We start from the raw sequence: 24,342 nt of genomic DNA, 5'->3' as shown, positions 1-24,342 counted from the left end.
ACTCGACTTGTGGAGGAACGAGGTGATCATGTTCCTCCAACACAAAGGGAGGATTCTCCGACCAGGCGAGGTGATCATGCCTGGTGAGCCTAGACTGCCCAACTGTTGTAGTCGGGAACTTGTATTATATAGTCAATTGCAGTGCAAGCTTCGATAGCGCGATTCAGGACTTCAGTCACACTCGCGTGGTGGTTGGTTGTGCGCTGGTCCCAGTAGGTGTCGCTGTATGTAGCGATCCGCTACAGACTTTTTACATATTTCCCGCAACAGTTTAAAATAATATTCCACAAATTAGAACATAAATTATGCAATATGCATGTATTCCTACAATAAAATGTTCATAACTGCGAGTTGCGAACAACGAAAACTAGTTATTTATTTATTAAATTCATTAATAAAGCAGTGCATAGCCGGGAATTCTCTGCCAATTTACCTTAGGGTAGTGGTTGGTACAGAGGTAAAACGATGCAGATGTAGCTGTTTCTTATTATAATCGTGAGGCGCCCATAGCCCGTTGCGCTCACCGGTCGGGTAACGATCTGTGGGTTAAGCAACCCTTGGCGCGGTTATTCTATAGATGGGTGACCGCATAGTGGTATTTGAGCTGGGCGTCTCCGTGCTTCGGAGGGCACGTAAAAAGTCGATTCCGGTTGTTGTCAATTAAGATAACAGTCGTTAAGCCATGTCAAAGGCCTTCGGGCGGCTTGAACAACTTTGACACTAGGTTGACCACTAACCTTACGACAAACAACATTATAATCGTACATTTTCTCCTTACGACAACTATGGATTATGAAGCGCCATTATCCTTCATGGAAACTGTTATGTGATAATCTTATGGTGATCTGCATACCGGTACCTAACACATCACGACCCTTATAATATAGGAAGTAATGTTATTTTGTCCTCCCATATGGCATAAGCGTTTAAGGTATTAGGCCTATCATTATGTGGGATAAGTTTTGGTATCAAACTTATAGTTTTGACTATATGTAAACCTATTAACATCGTAAATTTCTCGCAATGTGAGGTGTTATTGGGATAGATGTTGTGGTAAAGGCTTAGTGAATTATGCTAGCAAATTATGAGCATTTAATTTTTTTTATGTCTTGAATTATGTTAAACCAGTTTAGAATCAGTACAACTATTAAGTAGTTAGTCTGTTTGATCAGGATGCGTATCTCAGTTGAAATCTAGTGTACGTCAAATTGATGGTCACTATTCAGTACATTGCCATTGCTGTCTAACGTAACGTGTTCATCACTATAATCAAATGGAGAAAACAATGTACAAAATAGTAGCTTTCAAATAGTTGTCAACTGAGATACGTGATAGCCCCCCAGAATCAAATATGGTAAAGATTTTTTTTACCCCTCTAATTTTAGAACGAGGAAAATTGTACCAATAAAATGATCAATACCCGAAATCCCATCAAACAAAAATCTCAATAACATGTCTAGTGACGTCACATGAATACACAATTATGACGTCAATGAATTTTTCCCATCCATTGATAGCTAGATGAATGAAGAGGCCGTTAGAATGTTTTATGTTGGCATATTTATGTTTCAAATATCTGCTAGTATGAAATATTAGAGATCTGAAGTTGAAGAAACATGTGAGCTATCAATAATAGTTAATATTGTAACACGTATCTTTTGAGTGAATCAAGTTGATGTAGTAGCCGAATGTCAATATATTGAATGAAGATAACAATGAACTAAGAGTCAAGGCTAAGTAATAGACGAGATAAAAGCAAACTGGAAATAAAAAATAAACTACAGCTAGTAAATTTCGGGAAATTAAAGGTAAACTATTTATCTAACTCATATGACAATGAGCGGGACACTTGACGTGAAGATGAAAGGTGGACCAAAGTAGAATCAGAAAAGCGGCCATGTAACGGTCAAATATCATAAGGAAGACCCAAACTAATTGGCCGGACAACATCGTAAAGTGTTTAGCTGTGCAATGGATAAGACAAACGCGTAAAAAGTGACGTCTCGGGTACTCAACAGTAGGCAGATGCAGATTGAATAGATAGATTAGATAGGTAGAAAATGTATCAGTTTTAAAATAAACCTCTTCCCTCGTATGGGTGGAAACCCTTGCCCTGCAGTAGGACAGTAAAAGGTTTTAAAAAAATAAACTCGTATTTTCCAAGCCATCATATACACATACCTCAGTTAACTCTTTCGATGTTAATATGTTGAAAGCATTCACACTATTTCACACCTATCTTCCAAAGGGTAATTGAAACGTAGATCGTAAAATAAATGAAAATCGAAAGCCAATATCTTTCAAAAAGTTTATTGCATGCCTCAAGTTGATATCACTTCGACGATTTCAATTTGAGAACTATTAAATAAATTCCGAAAACTCTTTCACCATTTGACGCATCATAGTTTTAAAATATTTAAGAAAGATATTAGGTGTTTTATTTAAATTATATGCGAATTACGGCCATAATAGATATATTATTAGAGTTTCGGCTATTTATGCAAAGAACTCCGATCAGTATTTAAGACTTATTAAACGACATAGTTTTAATTCCGGATTAAATTATCTCAAAGTTCATAAATCATATCGGCGATGTTGCAAAAAGTTCAAATACGTGATACTCGTTACCGGCGGTCCTGTATGACAAGATGACGTATGGATGTGAATGACGCAAGGGAAGTTTATGAAGATCGAACCCAATTGCGTGTATTGGTCTCTGCATACCTCTATGGGCAAAAGGCTTGATATTATGTATGTATTATCTCAAAGATATTAAATATTGTGTCTAAGAAGCAGTTCAAAAATGTTTTAATACTTTTTCAACTTAATTCAGTCATTTACTCCTCAACTCGTGATCTTTAACAACCAGGTATTTGCGTTATTTTCTATTAAACCCAGATTATCATATATTAAGCAGTATTAAAAAGACTATAAAACGTTACAGCCCTATTAAGGGATTTTATTTCTAAAACCAGACAAGCAGAGTTTGAGAAAGTCATTAATTTAGTAGACCATAAAATTAATGAAAAAATGCTCAAATGGTCGCAGACTTGACTAAAGCTTTTGATTACTTTTGCTAACATTCGAGACTATTACTATTAAGTATAATATTAATTCACTGTACGAACGGGTGCTATCATCATTTAAATGAGCTTTTTGAGACAAAAGTATGTAAGAAATAATTAAAGTAGTTAACTATTGGTAAGACTTTTAATGGATATTTTTTTAATGTTAACTATTACTAAGTCTTTTAATGGGGGTACGTGTTCAATTTAAGCTAAAATATTCTTTCAAGTGTCAAATAGTAATGAGTTCACAGAAAATGTATCTGGAATAAAAATTAAATGGCTTTATTTAAATGCCCTTACATTCATATTTTAATTTGAAGTCACTCAAAGCTTAAACAATTATAGAAAATTTAATATTGATCTCATTTACCAAGATTCGCCAAAAAAAATCTCCTCTAGTCTTATTATCTCTTTAACGTTAGCCCCAAATAAAGAATTAAAAAAACAACGTTAGCCCCATTACGTCGGGAAAATTGAGGTCATTATACCTTCATATTTGTTATTGAACAAAATAACAAGTTAGTTATCGTTAATTTGCTTGAACCAAATAAACAAGACTGCTCAATATGTTTACTCACCAAAGTTCTGTCCAAATGTGTTTGTGTTGAAAGTTTCCGATACATATATCTAAATTATTGACAAAATAAACTAGTTTGTCATATTTATGGACACCGTTAGATTTAGAAGTAGGTAATATATTAGTTCATAAGTATGTTTTATTATCAAGATGTCCTTATGTGCTACAATTTAGATCCCAACCACAACATGCTAGAAAGTTGTCAACTAGTAATAAGTTTTTAAACATAAACGAGTGTAAGTTACTGCCTCACTTGATCAGCGTGGTGGACGCAAGGTAATAGACACTATATTACTGTACCTCTGCTGGGCAAAAAAATACTTAAAAAAATATACAATTATACACGCACAAAAAAATCATAAGGCTCAGCTCCCACAATAATAGTAGAGCCTACGTCTTGATTCCGTGACTGAATGATGTGGTTAAATTAATTTTAACATTTATAATGTTATTGTAACAAGGAACCGCATTTACACTTTTTCAAATTCTTTAATGTTAAAATGAGTGAAAATCTACTCGTGATAAGTCCTTTTCCCTAGAGCATTAAGTAAATAGGCTATCCTATATATAGGCCGTATGTCTGCACTGCACGCGAGACGTCGTAACTTGATACTTGACAGTAACTTGATCCTTGTGTAGAAACTAGGTTTTTATCAATTTGATATTTATTTTGTAATGCCTTACAGGTATATTCGGCTACGGAGGCCAATTTCGTTGCACCCAACCAACTGTGCATGACTTTGATTGTAGTGTCCAAGTGTGAGCACAATACACAGGTACAGTTTCTATTCCTTTACTTTCATAGCCTGGTGGGACGGCTAAACCGACGACAGGACCGACGACTCTGCGTGCTCTCCTAAGCACAGAGGACTACGACCACAACTTCCTATCTTTGAGAAATTCTTAACAGAAAACTCAGAAGAGACTATTTGGCTCGACCCGGGATTCGAACCCGAGACATCTTAAGCGGTAGTCGCGTAAACTACCGACCGCGGAACAGAGGCAATCAACAACTTATTTTATACAAACAGATTGGAATTTGTGTACAAGCTCTGAGAATGGCAATATTATGCTGGCTTTCCTTCACATAATAATATTAAAGTAAATGTTTCCAGAATTAATGTTCCTTTTTTACCAATTCCAGCTTTCACAGCGTCTTTAGGATTATTCAGATTTATTTCGCAAAAAAGGGGGCGTGTTTCATATATCTTCTTTAACTACACTTTTACCCGTTTTTCTTCCTTCAAATGCTAAAGTAGTAGTCATTATCGGCATTATCTACTGCCAGTTCCGCCTTCTACTGACTCGAAGGTGCTTATTCCTTTTATTTTCTTCCTTATTCTTATACCTATTGCATCGTGACAGCGAATTTATGATCTCATCGATCACCCTCTTTTTAAGATTCCGTACCCCAATGGTAAAACGGGACCCTATTAATAAGACTTCGCTGTCAGTCCGTCTGTCACCAAGCTGAATCTTTTGAACCGCGATAGTTAGACAATTGATGTTTCTACAGATGATGTGTTTCCGTTGCAATTATAAGAACAAATACAAAAATCGAATACAATAAATATTAAAAGAGAGATTCCATACAACAGACCTGCGGGCTTATCACGTATCTCAGTTGACAACTAGTGTACATCAAATTGATGGTCACTATTCAATACATTGCTTCTTTGACATAACTTGTTAATCACTTTAATCAAAGTGAGAAAACAATGTACAGCATAGTGGCTTTCAAATAGTCGTCAGTTTAAATTCGTAATAGCCCCCCTGATATTCTTGCTGTTTTTTTTAATGAATATGGTGAAAACGGAACCCTTTGTGCGCGGGTCCAATTCTTACTTGGCCGGTTTTTTGTATCCCGTTACAGCCTTTCTCGTTTAAGGGAAATTTTATTGATTGCAGGCATCAAATGACTGGTATTATATTTAACTCCTTTGTTTTGAAGGAAAGCCTTGAGTTCATGAACAGAATGAGACTATTAATTTTCTTTTATTCTGCACTGGAGTAAGGTTGCTTATGTAATTCTTGTATTATGGTATTATTGCTGTATTTATTTATCTCTAAGAATGCTTTCTTAATAATTGTTGCGGATATTGTCAAAGGAATGTGTCGCGATTTGTCTTAAATGCTTATTTTTAAGTAGTATTTTTTTGGAAAAAAACATATAAATTAGCTCAATTACAACTGTTTCAGAGCCATATTCTTATTATTATTTTATTCGAGGGATAACTTTGGCTTCTTGACAGGTTTTCAACCCACTGTACTTATGTCAGAAATGTCAGATTATGAAGTTAAGTGAGTTAGTCTTTTATTCTTTTTAATTCCAATTGTTTAGTTCGTTTTTTTAAGTTATTTACGCTGTTATTAGAGAAAACTTGTAATTGGCCTTATTTTATGTTTTAAGTTTGTGTATTCATACTGTTTAGCTGTAAGTTTTCCTTAAAAAAAAACAAAAAACAACAAACTCTTAAGGTTTTGTGTAGCCCTTGTAGTACACTACTAATTCATCACCAACTTATAAGTAGTCTTATTACAATAAAACTGAAAAATCATCTTAAATATCACATACCCTGTAACCTAAGATATATGCACCTCTGCCCTGAAACGTCATCATGTGTCAATGTCAAAATCAGACCATTAATTTGTATCACTATCGATAGAACTTTAGAAAAGCTTTTAAGCTTCAAGCTAACATACCACGCGTAAGTGCAATGTGACATTTTATACCTCTATGACATTAACGACACATCAATTTGAATTACTTTTGATGTAAGTTAAAACGGGGGCTACTAACCTTTTTAGTTCTGAAGAGTTTTTCATTTTTCATTCTGGACTCTGGACAAGCAAAATTTATACAGAGACTGTTACGAGTTAGATATACTTTAAACTGAAACTGAAAATACTTCAAAAGCAATTGAAAAAACCCTTTGTCCAATCTAGAAATCGAATCCCAGACCTTGTTATCGGTAAATCTGTTTAGACCATAAAAACCTTAAAAGAAAGAAGAAGAAAAGAAAACTTAAAAAAAAAGCATTATTGGAGAACTCACACACTTTCGTTCCATTCAAACTCAGAAGAACTTGTGCTATTGTAACGAAAACCAAAACCAAACTGATAAACATAGTTATGTACTTCTGAATACATATTTATATATACAAATTTACAACCGGTCTCAAAAGTTATCCCGGGTAGAATTAGAACTCAACACACTCTGGGCGAGGTGACGTTAACCACTGCGCCAAACGTGCAGTTTACTTTCTCCAAAACACGTTTCAAATATTATTCAATTTCTTGTTTACAACATTCGTAATATTGAAACATAATCAGTTTTACACTTTATTGGTGAGCAGTAGAATGCGGAAAGCCGGTTCATTTCACAACAAACGTTCCAAAAGATGATTAAGTTTGTTATTGAAAGTCACGTTGCTTTGTCTTAGATCGAGTAGACGTTATAAAGGTTTGTTATGTGATTTATAAAACAATAATTTTGCTAATAACACACTTTTTTATGTCGTTTTTATATACAACAGTTGCGATGCTTTGTCAATTGTTTTACAATTAACATAATATTATTATTAATGCCAAACAAAATCAACAATAATATAAATCAAAACCAAACGACACCGCCTAAACCATGTATTAGCTCAAAATATCGGTGTAGGTACATAGGTGTTTCATTTGTATTTGGTAGACAGTAGGTACACATATATAAACCATTGCTAGCGTTTGAGAAGTACGTCGGTCTCTACTTATAATTCATATCCAAACTCTAAACTGATTATAAAACTGTTTGTTTGTTTTTTTTAATATCGCAATGGTTTATTGATTTCGATATCATTTTGCACATGACATTATAATAGATAGATATTAGCTACCTATTATTTCCAGAATTGATAAATATAAAAACAAAAACATGCAATCTTATGCTTTCTATTGCATGACTTTAAATTACTTAAAATGTCATAAATGACTCATACCTAGTAGTACACAAGAGATAATTATATTATTATCATAAAAAATCAGGCATCTGAAGTACGACGGAGGAATTTATTTATAACGGTTGTTCGTGAGTTTTGTTTTATATAGAAATACCCTCGTTATTTTTATAAACGATGTCAGGCATTTTGCTTGAAGGGTTGGATATGGGTGTAGTATGGAAAAGTAAAATGAGTATATATGATACCTAAAACCTTCTGCATGTTTTAAAGCAACACGCTGCTTGAAAGTTGAAACACAATTTGGTACCAAAATAGTTTTTGGTACCAAACTGTGTTTCAACTTTTAATCAAAGATATGTATAATAATATGTATCTTCCTTATGAATATTTATCGTTTTTACCTTATTCGTTTAATAAGTAGTTCATTCGTATTTTTTTGTAAGGTAGGTCTAAAAGGTCAAAGATGTTCAAACCGCGTGAAATCCTTTGACAAGGTTTGGCGGCTGTTTCTTAATTTATGACATCCGAGACCGACTGTTATCATGCCGTCTGAAGCACTAACCCCCGGTTTCTGAGGTACATTTAGCGGTAGTTTATCTATTCAATAGCGTCAAAACTCATTTAAAAAAACGCTATTGAATAGATAAACTACCTCTAAATGTACTCAGAAACAGGAGTTAAACAAAGCTAAAGCGCGGACACTCTACAGAAATAAAGCGTTCCCAGTCTACAAAAATTCAAATAATTTTCCATTACTACATAATCAGAACTATAACACAAAATATTATTACCAACTTGCAATATATAAAAGTGCATATTTTACGATCGCTAAAAAGAAACTGAAATAAAGCACGTATGCACCTGCGCATTGTACCACGTGCTCATCGTAAAACTACCATTTTAACTTTGACTATCATATGACATTAAAGATTTTTATGAGGACATACACCTTTTGGTACTTTAGTAGCGATTTTTATGACCACCTGTTTTATTGTTTTGCAAATCATTACTGTCAATATGGACAAAGGTTCAGACTTAAAATAAATCCTTGAATACATAAAAGCATGATGGTCTTATGGTGCATTTATCAAGGTGGTTAACGTCGATCACAACGTCAGAAGCTAATTTTCGATTCTTGTAGGGTTGGTTTCTATCCGGCGGAAAATGCGTCGTGTACCTTGCTATCGGTCAAGTCACTAAAACAGTAAAATAGATATTCACACGTTCAACCTTACACACTTAACCGAAGATGTGTTGATAGGAAGACCATACTTAATAAGTTACGCCCAACACCCTTCCTTCAGATGTGAAACGATTCATACGGAACTATTAGTGCAATTCACAAAAGGTTGTTTTAGGTTTTTGTTATACTTGCTGTTCGTTGTCTGTATTTTGTAACAGTCTTTTAATACAAGAGTAAACCTATGGATACGTCTTTAATTGTTTTGAGGTGGTAGTTGTACCTTGAGACGCAGGAGAAACGTGAGTTACAGTCGCAAACGCCAATCAAATCTGAGACGACTGTCTGTGGGTGACGATTGATTGGTGCTTTAAGGAATTGGAAGCCAGTAACTGTACAATAGGAATTGGAGCAAGCGCTTAACACAACTGGGAACGCCAATTACAAGACTAGGGACCAATTTTGCAGCCTATAGATTAGTATCGAATAATGTATCCAGTAGAGAGTGACAGCAAATGTATCAAAATAACTACAGCTGTTTAAGCTTTCGCGTTGCGTGTGTTGTGTGTAATGATATTATGCTAGTAGAATACGGGATTGTATGTTTATTAAGTATATAGAATAGAATATGGGAATTAATCTACATTTTGTTCAGGTTACACTATCTATGGTCGCAGGCTGCCTGACCACGATTTGTACAACCTGCACTGAAACGTAAGGCATTCCAAAGTAAAATGCATGTTCGCGTTAATGCCCGTAATCTATCCTACTACTATTATAAATAGTTTGTGAGCATGATGTTTGTTACTCTTTAACGCAAGTACTACGGAACCGATTACAATGAAATTTGGTATGTAGGTAGCTGAAGACCCAGAATAACTCATGGGCTACTTTTTATCCCGGAGTTCTCCGGGGTTTCCACACGGACGAAATCGTGGGCGGCGTCTAGTTTATAATAAATACAATCTTAGTAATAACATACACTATGAAGCTCCTCTAACGATTTGACACCAACATAGTACAAGTAATGGATGTACAAAATATATGGTAAGAGGCTTCAGTGAAATCGTTCCTAATCTTTTCTACGACGTTCTAATGATGGAATACAGGATAAGATTAAATTGAGCTATATTTAGACGCGTTTATTTGTAGCAAATGAGATACTTGTAGCAATTAAAGCAATTATATCTTCGCTGGGATGAGGAAGTGTACGATAGAGATGGTTTTGATGAGAAGATTACTACCTACATTACTTGTTAGTCTCCCGCCGTTTCTGTTTATCTTCTTATTTAGGTAGAGATTATCTCAAATAGTTTGTATTGTATATATTTCTTTCGTTTTTTTATTAATACTCAATTATTTTGAAGTGTGAAGTTAAAGTATAAGCTGAAATACGGTGATGATGATTCCAGGAGTCTAAAAATATTATACTTAGCTCAGTAATCAAGCAGTTCTAAAATAAAATGGTTGCTAATAGACCCCTTACCCTCTATTATTAGTACAAAATAACTAAACAACCACTAAAAATAATTAACATTAATTTTGCGGTTTACCGCGCATGGTTCAACAAGGGGCTTCGTTTTATGATATTATTATGTAGTGTTTAACTTCTGCCATTTTTGAGATACTTCTTAACCCCTTAGTTCTAAAGTTAGGCAGTTAAAAGGTTTTGTAAAGAATTAATGTTCGTTTCATTTTAAATAACACTCTATAAGCTACTATCACTGTCAAATATTACTTTAAAAAAAATTAGTAGCACAAAAATATCTGTAAAGCTAATGCACCTGAGTACATAATAAAATATTACGAGATAATATAAAATAATCATAACAATAAAAACATATTTTAGTTTGTATTTTATTCAAAAATTTTGAAGGACAAAGGTTAAATATCGCGAATGATACTCAAAGACAATATGTCTTACTGTTATTCTTATTTCTGAGCAACTTTCGATTTTTCTTATAATTTAACATAAATATGAATTACTAGCTGACTTGCGCAACTTCGCTTGGTCACATAAGAGAGAATGGGTCAACATTTCCCCCATTTCTGTAACATTTTTTACTGGTACTCTGCTCCTATTAGTCGTAGCGTGATGATATATAAGCTATAGCCTTCCTCGATAAATGAGTTATCTAACACTGAAAGATTTTTTCAAATAGGACCAGTAGTTCCTGAGTGTGTGAGTGTTCAAATAAACAAATTCTTTATAATATTAAGTATAGATTTTATGTACATATATTATTATTATATACAACATTACAGCGATCAAAATTTGCCTTGGGATTTTTTATTTATTTATCCATTCTTCTAGGTTATAATACTATCCTAAATCTTTACTTTATGATTACACAATATTACTTAATTTGTTAGATACAAAATAACTAATCAACAGTATTAATCATTTCATTAAAGCAACTTTATCTAAGAATACATTACTTTCAATTACGAAAAGTAAACCGTAGTATTACATTCCACTTACACACATTCGCGAACAGAAACTAGTTACAAAAGTGCAAGTTTGATTCTACATTATCAACTGTACGATATAGCAATTAAGCAACAATAATAAACAGCTACATTTTGATAAGTTATGAAACAATTACACGATCATTAATTACACCCGTACTGTTACGTTCTAATTAATGTACTCTGACTTGTACCATTGTAGTTTGTTATCCTTGCATACAGTTCAGACAATTATATACTAATATTCGTACATACAAACATAATAAATAAATTTAACCCATTAATGTCCCACTGCTGGGCAAGGGTCTCCTATCCTAATGAGGGAGGGGTTAGGCCTTGAGTCCACCACGCTGGCCAAGTGCGGGTTGGGGACTTTGCATGCCCTCAATAAATGTTTTTTTAAACAAATTTTTAGCATGCAAGGTTTCCTCACGATGTTTTCCTTCACCGTTGGAGCATGTGATAATTATTTCTAATACACACATAACTTCGAAAAGTCATTGGTGTGTTGCCTGGGGTTCGAACCGGCGACCACTTGCATGGGAGGTGTCAACTTGTACCACTCGGCTATCACTGCACAAACATAAATATACGCTTTTTTTCTATAGAGGTAGGGAGAGACCAGAGAACGCCAGTTGGTATGATCCTTACAAACTTCCTTTGCTTCATTCACGTGCATCTCGTCATACATTTTATTATTCCTACTCTATGGGAAAATATGAGATTTTATGTATAAAAATTAAAAAAGAACACAACAGAATAGAAATTTTAAAAACCAGAACGAGACTAATATTGTCCTGAAACAAAAACTAATGCTATTATTCCATTTCCCTATCAAAAACTGTAGAGAAAATATCATTTTTCCGATATCAAAGTCTTCTTACTCTAAAAGGGTCATTGCCATGTCTATATTTAGAACATCAATACGAACAAAGCACTCATTCATATAAAACCGAATCTCATATTCCATTTGAGCTTTCCGAAAATATCACTAAAAGTCCTTTACGCTTTGAACACCAGTCGATATGATTGAGCTAGGGTTGTAGCAGAGGTGAATGGGAGATTTAGACATAAGATATGATAAGAGCATATGTTTAGACTTCAAATACATTAATTTAAGCATTTTCATAGATATTTCACTGCCTTCGTGGCGCATTGGTTTTAGTCGCTATTGCCTTGGGGGTTCGTGGGTTCGATTGCCACACAGAATTTGGGCGATCTACTAGCAATTTTTCCGGGTCAGGTTACATTCTGTATCCGTTGTTTGTATGTTTCTAAAAGTCCCCGCAACACAAGAGCAATTATTAGTGCGAAGGATGTCTTTAAATAAAAACATTCCTAATTAACTTGCTTTAAATTTTATAGACCTTGAAACGTTAGTTTTTAAGGAAATTTGTAAGTTATGCTGATGCGGATTAAAGTTACAACCTTAAAAGTTAACTTTTATTTAAAACCCTTCCCTACCCTTCATCATGAATGTGTGCTTACTCTAGTTTTGTGTAGAAACTTTGGAATTTTATGCTTTGCTTGCACTTTGTATTTTATTATTCAATTTTACTACTTACCTACAAAGTAGTAAAACCGGCACTTTTGTGGATTTCTATTTGCAAGTTGTAACTTTTATGTCAATGTAAACAGTGAAAAGATTGACTACTTTTGGCCTCAGGTTTTCCCATAAGTTAGGTAGAATAAAAGATTGGCTCATTTTCTCTCGCCATATTCTTAATATTGCAGCTCGTAGATTGATAACGCGCTTGGTTATTTTATGAAATACCCTAAAGAGTAGCCCTAAGGATTTTGATAACGTATCCAGAAAACAACTGAGGAATATCTATCTATAAGTCTTTAGTTAGCAGTACTAAAGTCCTAAGGTTAGTTTAAACGCGGAAGTCTAAAATAAATCAACTCATACGCACCGAAATATTCTTGCTTCTCCTTTAAGGAAAAACTAGCACTACAAAAAATAGTAGTAATTTGTGAAAACCCATCAATAACATCTAATCAGTGCTTTAATCGTGTCATAAATATTATGACGTATCAGTACCATGATTAACTGTTTTTGGGGACAGTTTATACTCATTCCTTATCATAATAATATCGTATAGGATTACATATTGAATGTTATAAACGGCGAACAATGTAATAAGTTAGGTAGGTCATGAGATAAACATTACTTGCCGCTGTGGGCTACAACAATACTAGGAATATCGATGAAAATTCTCATGATGAAACCCTTTTTAGACAAGGCTATGGACAAGAATTAAAATCACGGCCTATGCCTAAAACATTAATAATAAAAAAAATAATAAAATAATAATAATAAAAAATATTTATTTCTCTTCAAAGGTAAGTACAATTTTTCAGTGTTACAATGAATATATACAACAGAAAATAAACCTTTGAGAGACTTGGAGCCTGTACTAGGGTAGCCCTGTGTTACAGTTCTCCAGGCTCTCTCACTCCTAGACCATTACAATTAAAATAATATTTTAAAATTAAGTGAGATCAGTTTTATTATTATACGATATACAATCTTTTGCATTTCTTATTCTAATTATATCTAAGTGTGTTAATGTTTGTGTGTGTGTGTGCGTTAGTGTTTGTGTGTATGTGTTTGTGTTAGTGTGTGTGTGTATTATTGTGTGTGTGTGTGTGTGTGTGTGTGCGTGCGTATCACTTGTTTGTGTTTTATTCACGTATTCTAGTATGTAAATTAACAATTAAGTTTTCAGTAGCCTCATAATCAAAATCTTTAAGCCATGATATAAGAGATTTAAAAAAAAAACTATTTGTAAGGTTTTTAACCTTATGCTTCATATTAAAGCGGTTATAGATATTGGGTGCTATTGTATTAAAGTGTCTCTGGGCTATTGTCGTTTGTACTCTAGGTACTGGGCAACGGTCTAAACGCTTTGAAGATTCTGGTAGTGTGGGTACAATTTTGCTGTGGTATCTACGTAAAATTTCAAATATAAATGTTTTTCTAACTGACAAAACCCCTGCTTTTTCATATAGATTTGTGGTATTGTATCTGTATGGCAGAAACATGAGAACTTTCAATACTGAACGTTGGGCCCTCTCAAGCATAATGAGGTGACTTTTACCTGCACCACCCCAAGCGGTGATACAATATCTAATAAGGCAAGCACAAAGCGCTAAATAGGTTTGAATTTTGCTATAGGTCGGAGATTTTTAAAAATATATATCAGTTTTCTTATTCTGGAACTTAAACTTATTATATGTTGTTTCCAATCTAATCTTTCGTCTATGATGATACCAAGGTATCTTATAGAAGATACTTGGGATAAGGTTTCGCATGTACAAGAACTACGGTCATCGATGCGATTGCAAGGGTACATATGAAGAGTGAGCGTGATGTTAGAGTTAGGGTTGGTTTTAGGTGATCTGTTGAAGCATAAATATTTTGTTTTGGATGAGTTGAGAGACAGTAAGCTATTTTCTAACCAGGTGGTTACTTTTGCCAGACCAGCTTCAGCAGTTTCTACTGTTCTTTCCCAGGTTTTATCATGGAATAATAAAACAGTGTCGTCAGAAAACATCCATGTTAGGCAGGGCACTATTGCAAAGGTCATTGATGTAAATAATAAATAAAGTAGGTCCCAGTGTACTGCCTTGAGGTACCCCGAACGTGCAGGCAGCACTGCTGCTCTCATGCCCCTCTACTCTGACTCTTTGTGATCTACCAGTCACATTGTTGTATTAAGCCTCAGTACGTAATGAGCGGTCATAGTCACTTGCACTTTATTTACAGAAAATTAATCAATGAATGAAGGTCATTACCGGTAGGTACCTACGGTATTATGTTTGTATGTACAGTATATATCTATAAATTATTAAAAAAAAACTTCGAACCAGAGGGCTATGATCAATCGAATTGACAATCTTCACTGCTGTTTATGTTAAAGGATTTTTTAATTATGAGGGGGCAAAAAATGCTGTATATGGTTTGTACATACATACAGACATACGGTGCTGAGAGCCAGTTATCATTTTTCTAACCTTTTGACGCCGCTATGGATATAAATAAAACTGAGAAAACGTAGTCAATCCAAAACTTAAATTAACATTAACAAGTCACTATCGCTTTAAGAAAATCAACGTTGTCAAAACGAGAGATCAAAATTTTAATTAATTATTTTAGTCAGAGCTGCTTAATTTAATCTGTAATACCTAACTCAAAACACCTCGGATTTATAATTAAAATCAACAGGCCCTCTTCAATTTGATTTAGAAACAATTGAGTTATTTGTGGAAAGGGACTTTCATGAAATATGTCAATATCTGATTTTAGATTAAAGGTTCATTCATCCCTTTAGTGCTAGTCAAAAGGTATATTTTAAAGATAATATAAACTGAACACTGGATATTTTTATATCATCTTGTAAATTAGCTTGCGTCCTACTCAGAAAGGCGCTAATTTGCAAAAGGTTTAGCGTGTTTTCCACCTTTTTATTTGCACTTTAAAAATCGGTTTTATGTAAAGAAATCTTGTGTATGAATTCAAGATTTACAAAACGTAGAACATACTTTTTTCACCTTTAAAACTATTTTTTCGCTGACCAATAGCCGGGTCCTGACTGAGGGAGCAGCCTCGCGAGACAATATCTCGATCCCGCTCATTTTGATCAGAAAGAAAGGATACCCAGATATTACCTCGCGAGGCTGCTCGCTCAGTCAGGACCCGACTAATGATTAGTGTCAAAAACAATATGTTATTTTATTACCAGAAGCGCAATTTACTATAGTCAGTGCTATCGAATTGACATTTAAATGTTTACAGTTTATACAGTACTTGTAAAAGCGTTATTCAAAACTGCAGCTATTTAGGCTGCCAATGGAAATTGACTCCAACTAAAACGCATTCAAATTGCACACATAATTGATGTACTAGTAATTGATTGCGAAACTTTTGGTTCGAACAACTCGATCTATCGGGATTTGATGAAAGGTTCGCAAATCACGGTAATTGAACGATACGGGAAACTTTCAGCAGTTATTTATGGTACTGAAAAGAGTAAGTAGTTGTACTATGATGGTTCTCATTAGTAGTTAAAACGGTTTCATAATGTTAAAACGAGCCCTTGGTAAAATTTAAACGCGCTGTAAAGGAATATTTATTAAACACATTAGGAATTTAACGTTCCTAAAAAAAATTGTGCATTATAATTTCCCATTGCCCTTAACATTATTAACAGGATATAAATTCGTGATACGTAATATGATTTCTTGTTTATAGCATTAACTTTAAGTACCTCACCGCACTTGGTTAGCCAAAACAAAGTAGTAACATATGAAAAGAGAAAATAAAACAAAAATAAAATTATCGTCAACATTTTACAATATAAAGTTTTTAAAATAACATACTAGCTTACAACATCATGAAAAAAATATGTTCTACAACTTCGGCTTTAAAATACTTTCACGTTACGTTTTAAATACAGAAAGGGTTTTTTGTCAAAGTTTTAAATAAACCCAGCTACTGTTTTAATAAAACTTTAGAGGCTAATTTTGTTTAAAAATTCAACCCTTTTCAGGGCTATATACATAAATGTGTATAGAATAATTATTCTTAGAGCATAACTTGTGTGAAAGTAAAAAATACTCGACGAACCCTTGTAAATTTTAATTAGTTAAGTAAGTAGTAATTAAATAAATTTTTAATTAAATTGTAGAATTAAATTAAAGTGTTATTTGGTGACACACCCAGAAAACGTAGTTCGACGACCTTAGTTTATTATAATTATCATTAGGTAAGCATGAATATAAGAAAAAAAAAAAAAAAAAAAGATGAATTGCAAAAATATTTTTTTCATCATAAATAAGTGGTATATTACTGTATAACAACATCCGCCGTCGCATAAACAATAATTTACCATTCATATTTAAAAATCACACAAAAGCATAACAGTTCAAAATACTATAATCTAAACTCACCTCCTCATATACTGGAACTTAATCACGATGAATATCAGCAGCGTATTAGCCGACAATGAAGCAGTCAGTACCACCACATACATCACTATTATAACCACATCAGGACTGTAAAACACATCCAAATCTAAGGCAGGAACACCCCACATGTCAGTCTCATTCCACCCAGGGTCCAAAGACCCATTAAACTTCTTCAAAGACATCTTCAAAAAGTTTTTAAGTGTAGTCACTAGATGGCGCTGCACGCTGAAGCATTTTTGGTCTGTAATGTAAATAAAAGTAGTTGTATTACCGATTTCTTTAATGGCCGCTTTGAGGTAACTAATGGTTTGTTTATTGGGTGTTCGGATAAAACGTATGCAGATAAAATTGGTAGTTTATTTTGTTTTTGCTTTTATATAATCGTTACGGTGCAGTTGCTAACGTAATAAACGTGATTGTGGATTCTGGAAATAAATTCGGATATTTTTAACGTTTCATTTTTAGTATCGTCAAAATATATTTTAAAACTAGCTTAATCATAATATTGGCTTTGAATGTAAAAGTTTTTAATGTACATTTTATTTTACACTACAAAATTATTCTATTTGTTAACGTGTATTGAAAAAGAAAGCATATAGTTTTATCAATTCCCAAAACACATAAAAATAAACGAATAACGGGAATCAATAAACTTACTACATACACGATGTAAAAAGGCATGAATCTTTGAAGCCCACTCTACCAACTGGCAAAGCAAATATTTTCTATTTTAATGTGCTGTATCTAACGTAAAGAAATGCACGTATACACTTGAATCGAGTGGATACCCAAGGGTTATCCTTTGATGCCTATTGAAAGACCCTTGGAAATTGAAGTACTCAGAAGATAGTTTTGTTTGTGAATACTAATACATATATAAAAAGATAAAATATCGTACTTGCATTCTTAGAACTGTTCAGGGTGACAAATTATATTTAGCTAGTTACTTTCTGTTAGTGCAACGCCATCTGTTGGCCTCAATTTAAAACTTTGGAATGATTTATAGTAAAGTTCGGTCCTTAGCAGTAACTAATAGCTGTTTGCTAAAATTAAGACTTTGAAAATTCGAATCTATAAAATGAAGAGTAATTACGATTTTTTATTATGTTATGACGAAATATTTTTTCTGAAATTACTTCTTGAGAAAATGTTATTAACGGAGTGCGTGCTTAAATCTTTTCTCTTCTTCTTGTTTTGATCAAAATTAATTGCACTGTAATTAATTCGTACAAAATATTTAAATTGTATCATTTTTATACAGATATTAATTAAAATAAACATTGGTGGCTACATCAAAGAACACGTAATCATTTTTACAACTTGCTGACCGCAGTTATGATTGCCATTCAGTAAAATACATTACATTCGGTGTTATTGGTTTTTTATGTAAAGGTAGATGAGTGATGTGGGGAAAACGTTAAAAACTGATTGCGTACATTTTCTTTTTCAAAATTATGAGATTTTTCAATTGATTTAATTTAAGTTATGTATAACATGTTATTATTTATTAAACACCACAATTCAATAACTAAAAATTATAATTATATTATATTGAATTCATACATTATCGGCAAAATTCCCATGGCTTTTTCACAAAATGAGCATTGCGTTCCGAGAAGTCATTTAGGTCAAACCATGGTTGTAAATGAAATTACCACTCGAAAAGATTCCTCACATCCCCATTGATTTGATTTGGGGAGAGTAATTAAGTTTTTTGTTGGAAAACCTTTGGGCTTCGATACAAAGTTTAACGGTGTTTTCCATTCATGGTAATGTATATTCGTATAAATGCATACATATAGGCCCAAACATATGTATTATACGTGAATTACCGTGAACATGCTTTTTTCATGCATAATAGGCATAATTTCATTAATTTTCAAAAATTATTTGCATCAATATACAGATACATAAGATGTGAACTCGCGTCTTAAATCACGACGTAGCAATTTTGGATAAAATTTGCATTGCTTCTAGTTGCACTTGGTCACTTTGTCAGCGTGGTGGATTCAAGTTCTAAGCTCTCTCCCATTACTGCAAGGAGCCCTAGCAGATGGATAGAATTGGGTTCAATTTACTTGTACCGGTGGATACTTATAAGCTACTCAATCAAGCTCACAATAGAAAGGCGTTTCATTACTGCACTTATTACCTTTTGTTGTAAATGACTCCTCCGTGGCGCAGTGGTTTAGGTCGCCACGCCGATACCACTGCAACGGGAGGTCGTGGGTTCGATTCCCACACGGAGCAATTATTTGTGCGATCCACAAATAATTGCTTCGTGTCTGGTTGTGCTTTGTGTCCGTTGTTTGTATGTTTGTAAAAGTCCCCGCGACACAAGAGTAATTCTTAGTGCGGGAGTTGTCTTTTTAAGAAAAAAGAAAAAAATCACGCAATATTGTGACATTGAGCGAGTACTACTGTAATATTATTGAATCTTTATCACAAAGAATTAACTTTTATTTTGCCGCAAATAAAGTACCTACTCGTGCGTTGTTCTACACGTAAAGCATTTCAATAAATAAAACATAAACATCCTTTAATCAATCGCTTACCAATCATTTCAAGACAGTAGTTCTTTTTTAACATCATACAGCTTGACCAGTTGGCTAGCTATTTTAACTCAAGCAACATCCCAATTCATGTTTAGTTACAGTCTACGACGAAAGAAACAACTGTCTTAATCCGTAGATTAAGACAGTTGTTTCTCTCGTCATCATATAGCTTGATAAATTTTAGCTTAGGCAGTAAATATGTATTATGTAAATACTGTAAAAATAAATTTATAAGATTCTAGATTTTATCTCCAGTCTTTAAAAATAGCAAATCATCTCAAAACATTTATCACAATCACAATCAAATTACACAATCTATGGCTATAGTTCAAGCATATAGCTACGGCTACTCACAAAAACTCAAGCACATAAACCCATAGCTAAATCCACATTCACCGTCATACCTGACCTTTTTAAAGAATGCGTCCCATACAGAGAACACCATGTGCGGCCTTTCGGACCGCCATTCACATTTACATCACGCCCTTAAGGTCCACCCTAATTCATTCTATTCACTTGACCGAAATATTTCAAAAAATGGTCCACTGTTACTGACATTTACTTTTAAATCGCAAATTGAAACTGTTTTGTCGAAAAACTTACCGCACTACCGTAAATCTGTAATTATTACGTTTCATTTTATTGTAACAAAATTGTAGGGCAATTAGCAAAATAATTGTATTTAATCTCGATTACCTGATGTTTCAGCCGATTGATTTTTTAATTCTGTAGACGGCCGCTACATCTTTTGACCTTTATAGAAAAACCTCATCAACGCCCTTAGCGAGCACCGCCGAAACTGATTTTGACGTAATACTTTTTAAATATTAACCTCTTGATTCTCGATAGTACCGACTGTAGAAAATCGCAGTACTGGTCTATCAGCTTGTGACCACGACCGGTGTGATCTGCGCGAAGACGGCAAGCTAAACAACAAAACATATTATGCGTGATGATGCCCATATAAATATTATTATTTGATAGGTACTAGTTACACTATAATATTTTCTATTAGCAATAGATTTCTTAGTCATCTTTTATAAACTATTTTTATCCAACTTCTTAGCACAAATCTCGAGTCAGTTTGAGATTTTGGGTCAAAGTTCAACACGCTTCTCAAGTCCAGGTTGACCGACTTCACACCTCTAGAACAAAGATATTTTAACTGCAAATAGTGTTTGCATGTTAATAAATACTTGTAAACGCATAAATATTTGTCTCATAATTGTAAACGGACTGTTATAAATAGCTTTCGAGAACACAATCATTGTTTTGAGCATTTGGGATAACTATAATGATATCTTGTTTTATTATTTCAATGAAATACTAAATTTATTATTGTTTTTTATTTATTTAATCTTCATGTACAGTAGTGGTACATAAACTGACTAATGCCCGGTATCTGAGTAAGTACATTTAGCGGTAGTTTAGATATTCAATAGCGTTATTTTATATAAGGTTAAACGCTATTGAATAGATTAATGGAGTTAATGCGGCATTCTCTCTCAGTCAACCATCGGGTTAAATAAACGGGGTTTTTGTTGGTTAGTTATTAGTATTATTCTTGAATTTTTACTAAAGCCACGACATCAGCATCATTTTTGATTCTCAAAATCAGATTTTTTGTAAGCACCATCACTATTTTATGCTCCGAAATTTCTCACATTTAATCAACTAACTCAAGCACCATAAAAATCTCTTGCCACTAAAATCTCTATGACGCACGGAAGTCAGCTTTCTCATAAAATAGCCCCGAAATACGAGAATAACCTGACGAGGAAGATATAAATGCAAAGGATCAAGAAAATCCTGCATAAAATGAAAAGGATTTCTCTGTAAAAAGGTTAGCCCGGCCATTTGCAATACCGCCTCGGTTGCGCCGGTGTTTAAATTGAATCATAAATTCGCAGTCACTTGAGAAAAGATAAGTTTATTTCTAACAAGGTGGAACATTTGAAATAAACATTTAGTAGAGAATAAGACTACATTTTTACGGCATGTTTGTGTTGTAAATAGCTTTAGTATGTTCTTTATGTGTGTACAGTAACAATGGCTATTTTTATAGTAGTGATTCAGTGCTTTAAGCAGTATTATGTCCTGCTGAAGCACTGTTTTCTTTCTTTCGCATTTTTCTATCTAGCTTTTAGTATTGTGATAGATTTTTGTATAGCTTTAAGTGCAGTCCCCGTACAGTTACACATTATAATATACAAAAAAAACGTGTATATTTTTTTATGATTCATTTATTAATTATTTAAATGAATAAAAATAAATTAAACCCAATAATGTCCCACTGCTGGGCAAATGTCTCCTCCGGTAATGAGGGAGGAGACCCTTTAATAAACTTTAATTATTTAAATAAATAATATAAAAATAACAATTTAAAAATATTGTTAGAACCTATTTAACACCTTTATAATTTTTTATTGGACTAGTAAGCTTACAACTATTGGAAAATACTACCTAAGCCAAGAAAATAAATTAAGTAAATAATATAATATATACTAAATACCGTTCTAACATTCTACCCGCTTCTACTACCATCCTTATCAACAGAAAAAACCTGTTTATTTATGTTCACGCTTCGTAAGTAAGAATAAATGAGGCCCGAGAATAGACCCTTGCGGCATACCGGTACGCTTAGGTGACATTTAATAGCATCAAGGTGTGTCATGCAAATGTTTTCGTAGGCATTTCATTAGAACCCTCAGGGTTATGAACCCGTCAACCGTAATCTTGTAAACAACATTTCTTTATTTTTATATTTACGGTTTTTTGCTCATGCGTCGTTAAATGTGGAAAATGTATGTTTTTGTCAGGTATCTCCGAAGTAACAAAAATAACTGCATTTATGTTGTATTGACGTCTTGCTATTGATTCAATGTAAAGTTATACTAAAGTGAGTGATATACGAGCGAGTAAGTACGCGGACTTGTGGATCGACGACTTATTTCATCCGTGTATCACATTTAAAACATGTAGGTACTTAATGGTCTTCTTTAAGGTAACACACAGGTGAAAAATATAGTTGAGCTTTAATTTCGCGTACTTATTTGCACATCTATCATCCGCTTAAGATCAAACAAACCTATAAGAAAATAGTCTTGTCTTTAAACTCTTTCACAACTTTCGTTCTCAATCATATTCTTGGTACTCATATAAAAATACTAAAAAAACAAAGCTTAAGATTCAATTGTCCCACTCACGTCTGACGCAGCATCTTTCATCCATTTGAATTTCAATTTCACCAAAATAAATCAGATCTCCACGCATCGAGTCTCTTATGAACAAAATGTCAATAGCAGCGCTTGTACGCAAATCAAATAAAATTTCGCATCTGCTATGGCAGACAAAACTAGAAATATATGAAAAACTCCCATTTATTATTTGGAAAATGGAAAACATTGAACGAAATCGTTGGAATGCGTGCGGCTTTAAAAATAAATTCGGCTGCAGAAACGAATCAGCTCATACATTTATGTAGGGGTTGGAAAATAAATAAATGGATATAGCGAGAGTTGTATACTAGATATACTGTACAGTTAAAATAAATCAAGGCTTTTAGTAAGTCAATTTTAACCGAAAACTCGTTATGCTAGTTTTTTTTATCGACATGAGAGTAATGAGATTGTATTATTTGACAATCATTACATATATAATTTAAATGTAATTTCAGCCCTTTAAGAAGTATAGGAGAGTTTCTAGTAGGTTAAGCTTCGAATTGCGTATTATTTTAATTTGCTTAGTAGCTTATTCATAGAGTAGAAGTTAACTTAGCTAGCAGAATTATACTCAAATATGAGTGCAGTTGTACAGGGGGGGGAAAAGCCGTATCGTAAAAACTAGATCATAAAAACTCAACCTGACATTTTAGAGTAATGGCTAAAATACTTTGGAAAAACTCCTATGACGTCATCACGTGCAAACAAACTCCCGGTAATTTCCTAAGTGTTTTCACACACAGCCTTAAATACAATATTTATGATGTTGAAACAAAACCTATTATAACGAAGTATAAAGTCTGGCACAGCGACATCTAGTACATTGATATGGAACTATAAACCGACCTCTATAAAATTTCTTCAAGGCGTGACTAACCCGATACTGTACTATAAAGTTTTATGGATAACCGAACCATTATTTGTGGTATATGACCGCAATTTGGTTCCTTATGTTTCATTTGTCATTTTATATAGTCATATTGTTACAGTTTTCAATTACAATGAAGGTTTCAGTACGTAATGTAGAGCACAAACAACAAAAATATTTACTATATTCCATTCTCTCACTTTTATTGCAAATTGCTCATATACTGTAAAAGTAACAGGTACTTTTAACATAAGATCTATATCTAAGTTTCATAAGATGAAGACAAGGACAGAAAGTCTTCTGTTGGAAAGAGGAAGTCCATGGATCTATTACGCTATTAATTTATTTTTGTCACCCTGATGGACAAAGCTCTTAATTCAGAACGAGGGAGGGGCTATGTTTCGAGCCCACCACACTAGCTTAAAGTAGGTTTGGACGTTGAAACAAGAATGGCTTGAAATAAATTCTTGTGGCGTGGTCGGTTCCG

The 24,342-nt window shown here is 33.5% G+C and overlaps 1 protein-coding gene across 2 annotated transcripts in view; it reads right to left on the bottom strand.

The window, feature by feature from the left end:
• LOC142973220 (neuropeptide FF receptor 1-like) overlaps positions 1-24,342 on the bottom strand; it is a 185,048-nt gene that overhangs the window by 148,994 nt on the left and 11,712 nt on the right. For both annotated transcript variants that reach the window (XM_076114855.1, XM_076114856.1), the window contains exon 2: positions 17,194-17,452. In XM_076114855.1, the coding sequence (XP_075970970.1) occupies positions 17,194-17,393 (200 nt within the window). In that variant the 5' untranslated portion in view covers positions 17,394-17,452. The remainder of the gene's footprint in view (positions 1-17,193; positions 17,453-24,342) is intronic.

Source organism: Anticarsia gemmatalis, chromosome 5, assembly GCF_050436995.1.
Source record: "Anticarsia gemmatalis isolate Benzon Research Colony breed Stoneville strain chromosome 5, ilAntGemm2 primary, whole genome shotgun sequence".
Classification (NCBI taxonomy): Eukaryota; Metazoa; Arthropoda; class Insecta; order Lepidoptera; family Erebidae; genus Anticarsia; species Anticarsia gemmatalis.
The sequence above is the reverse complement of the archived record's forward strand: the minus strand, read 5'-3'. Positions and strand labels throughout refer to the sequence as shown.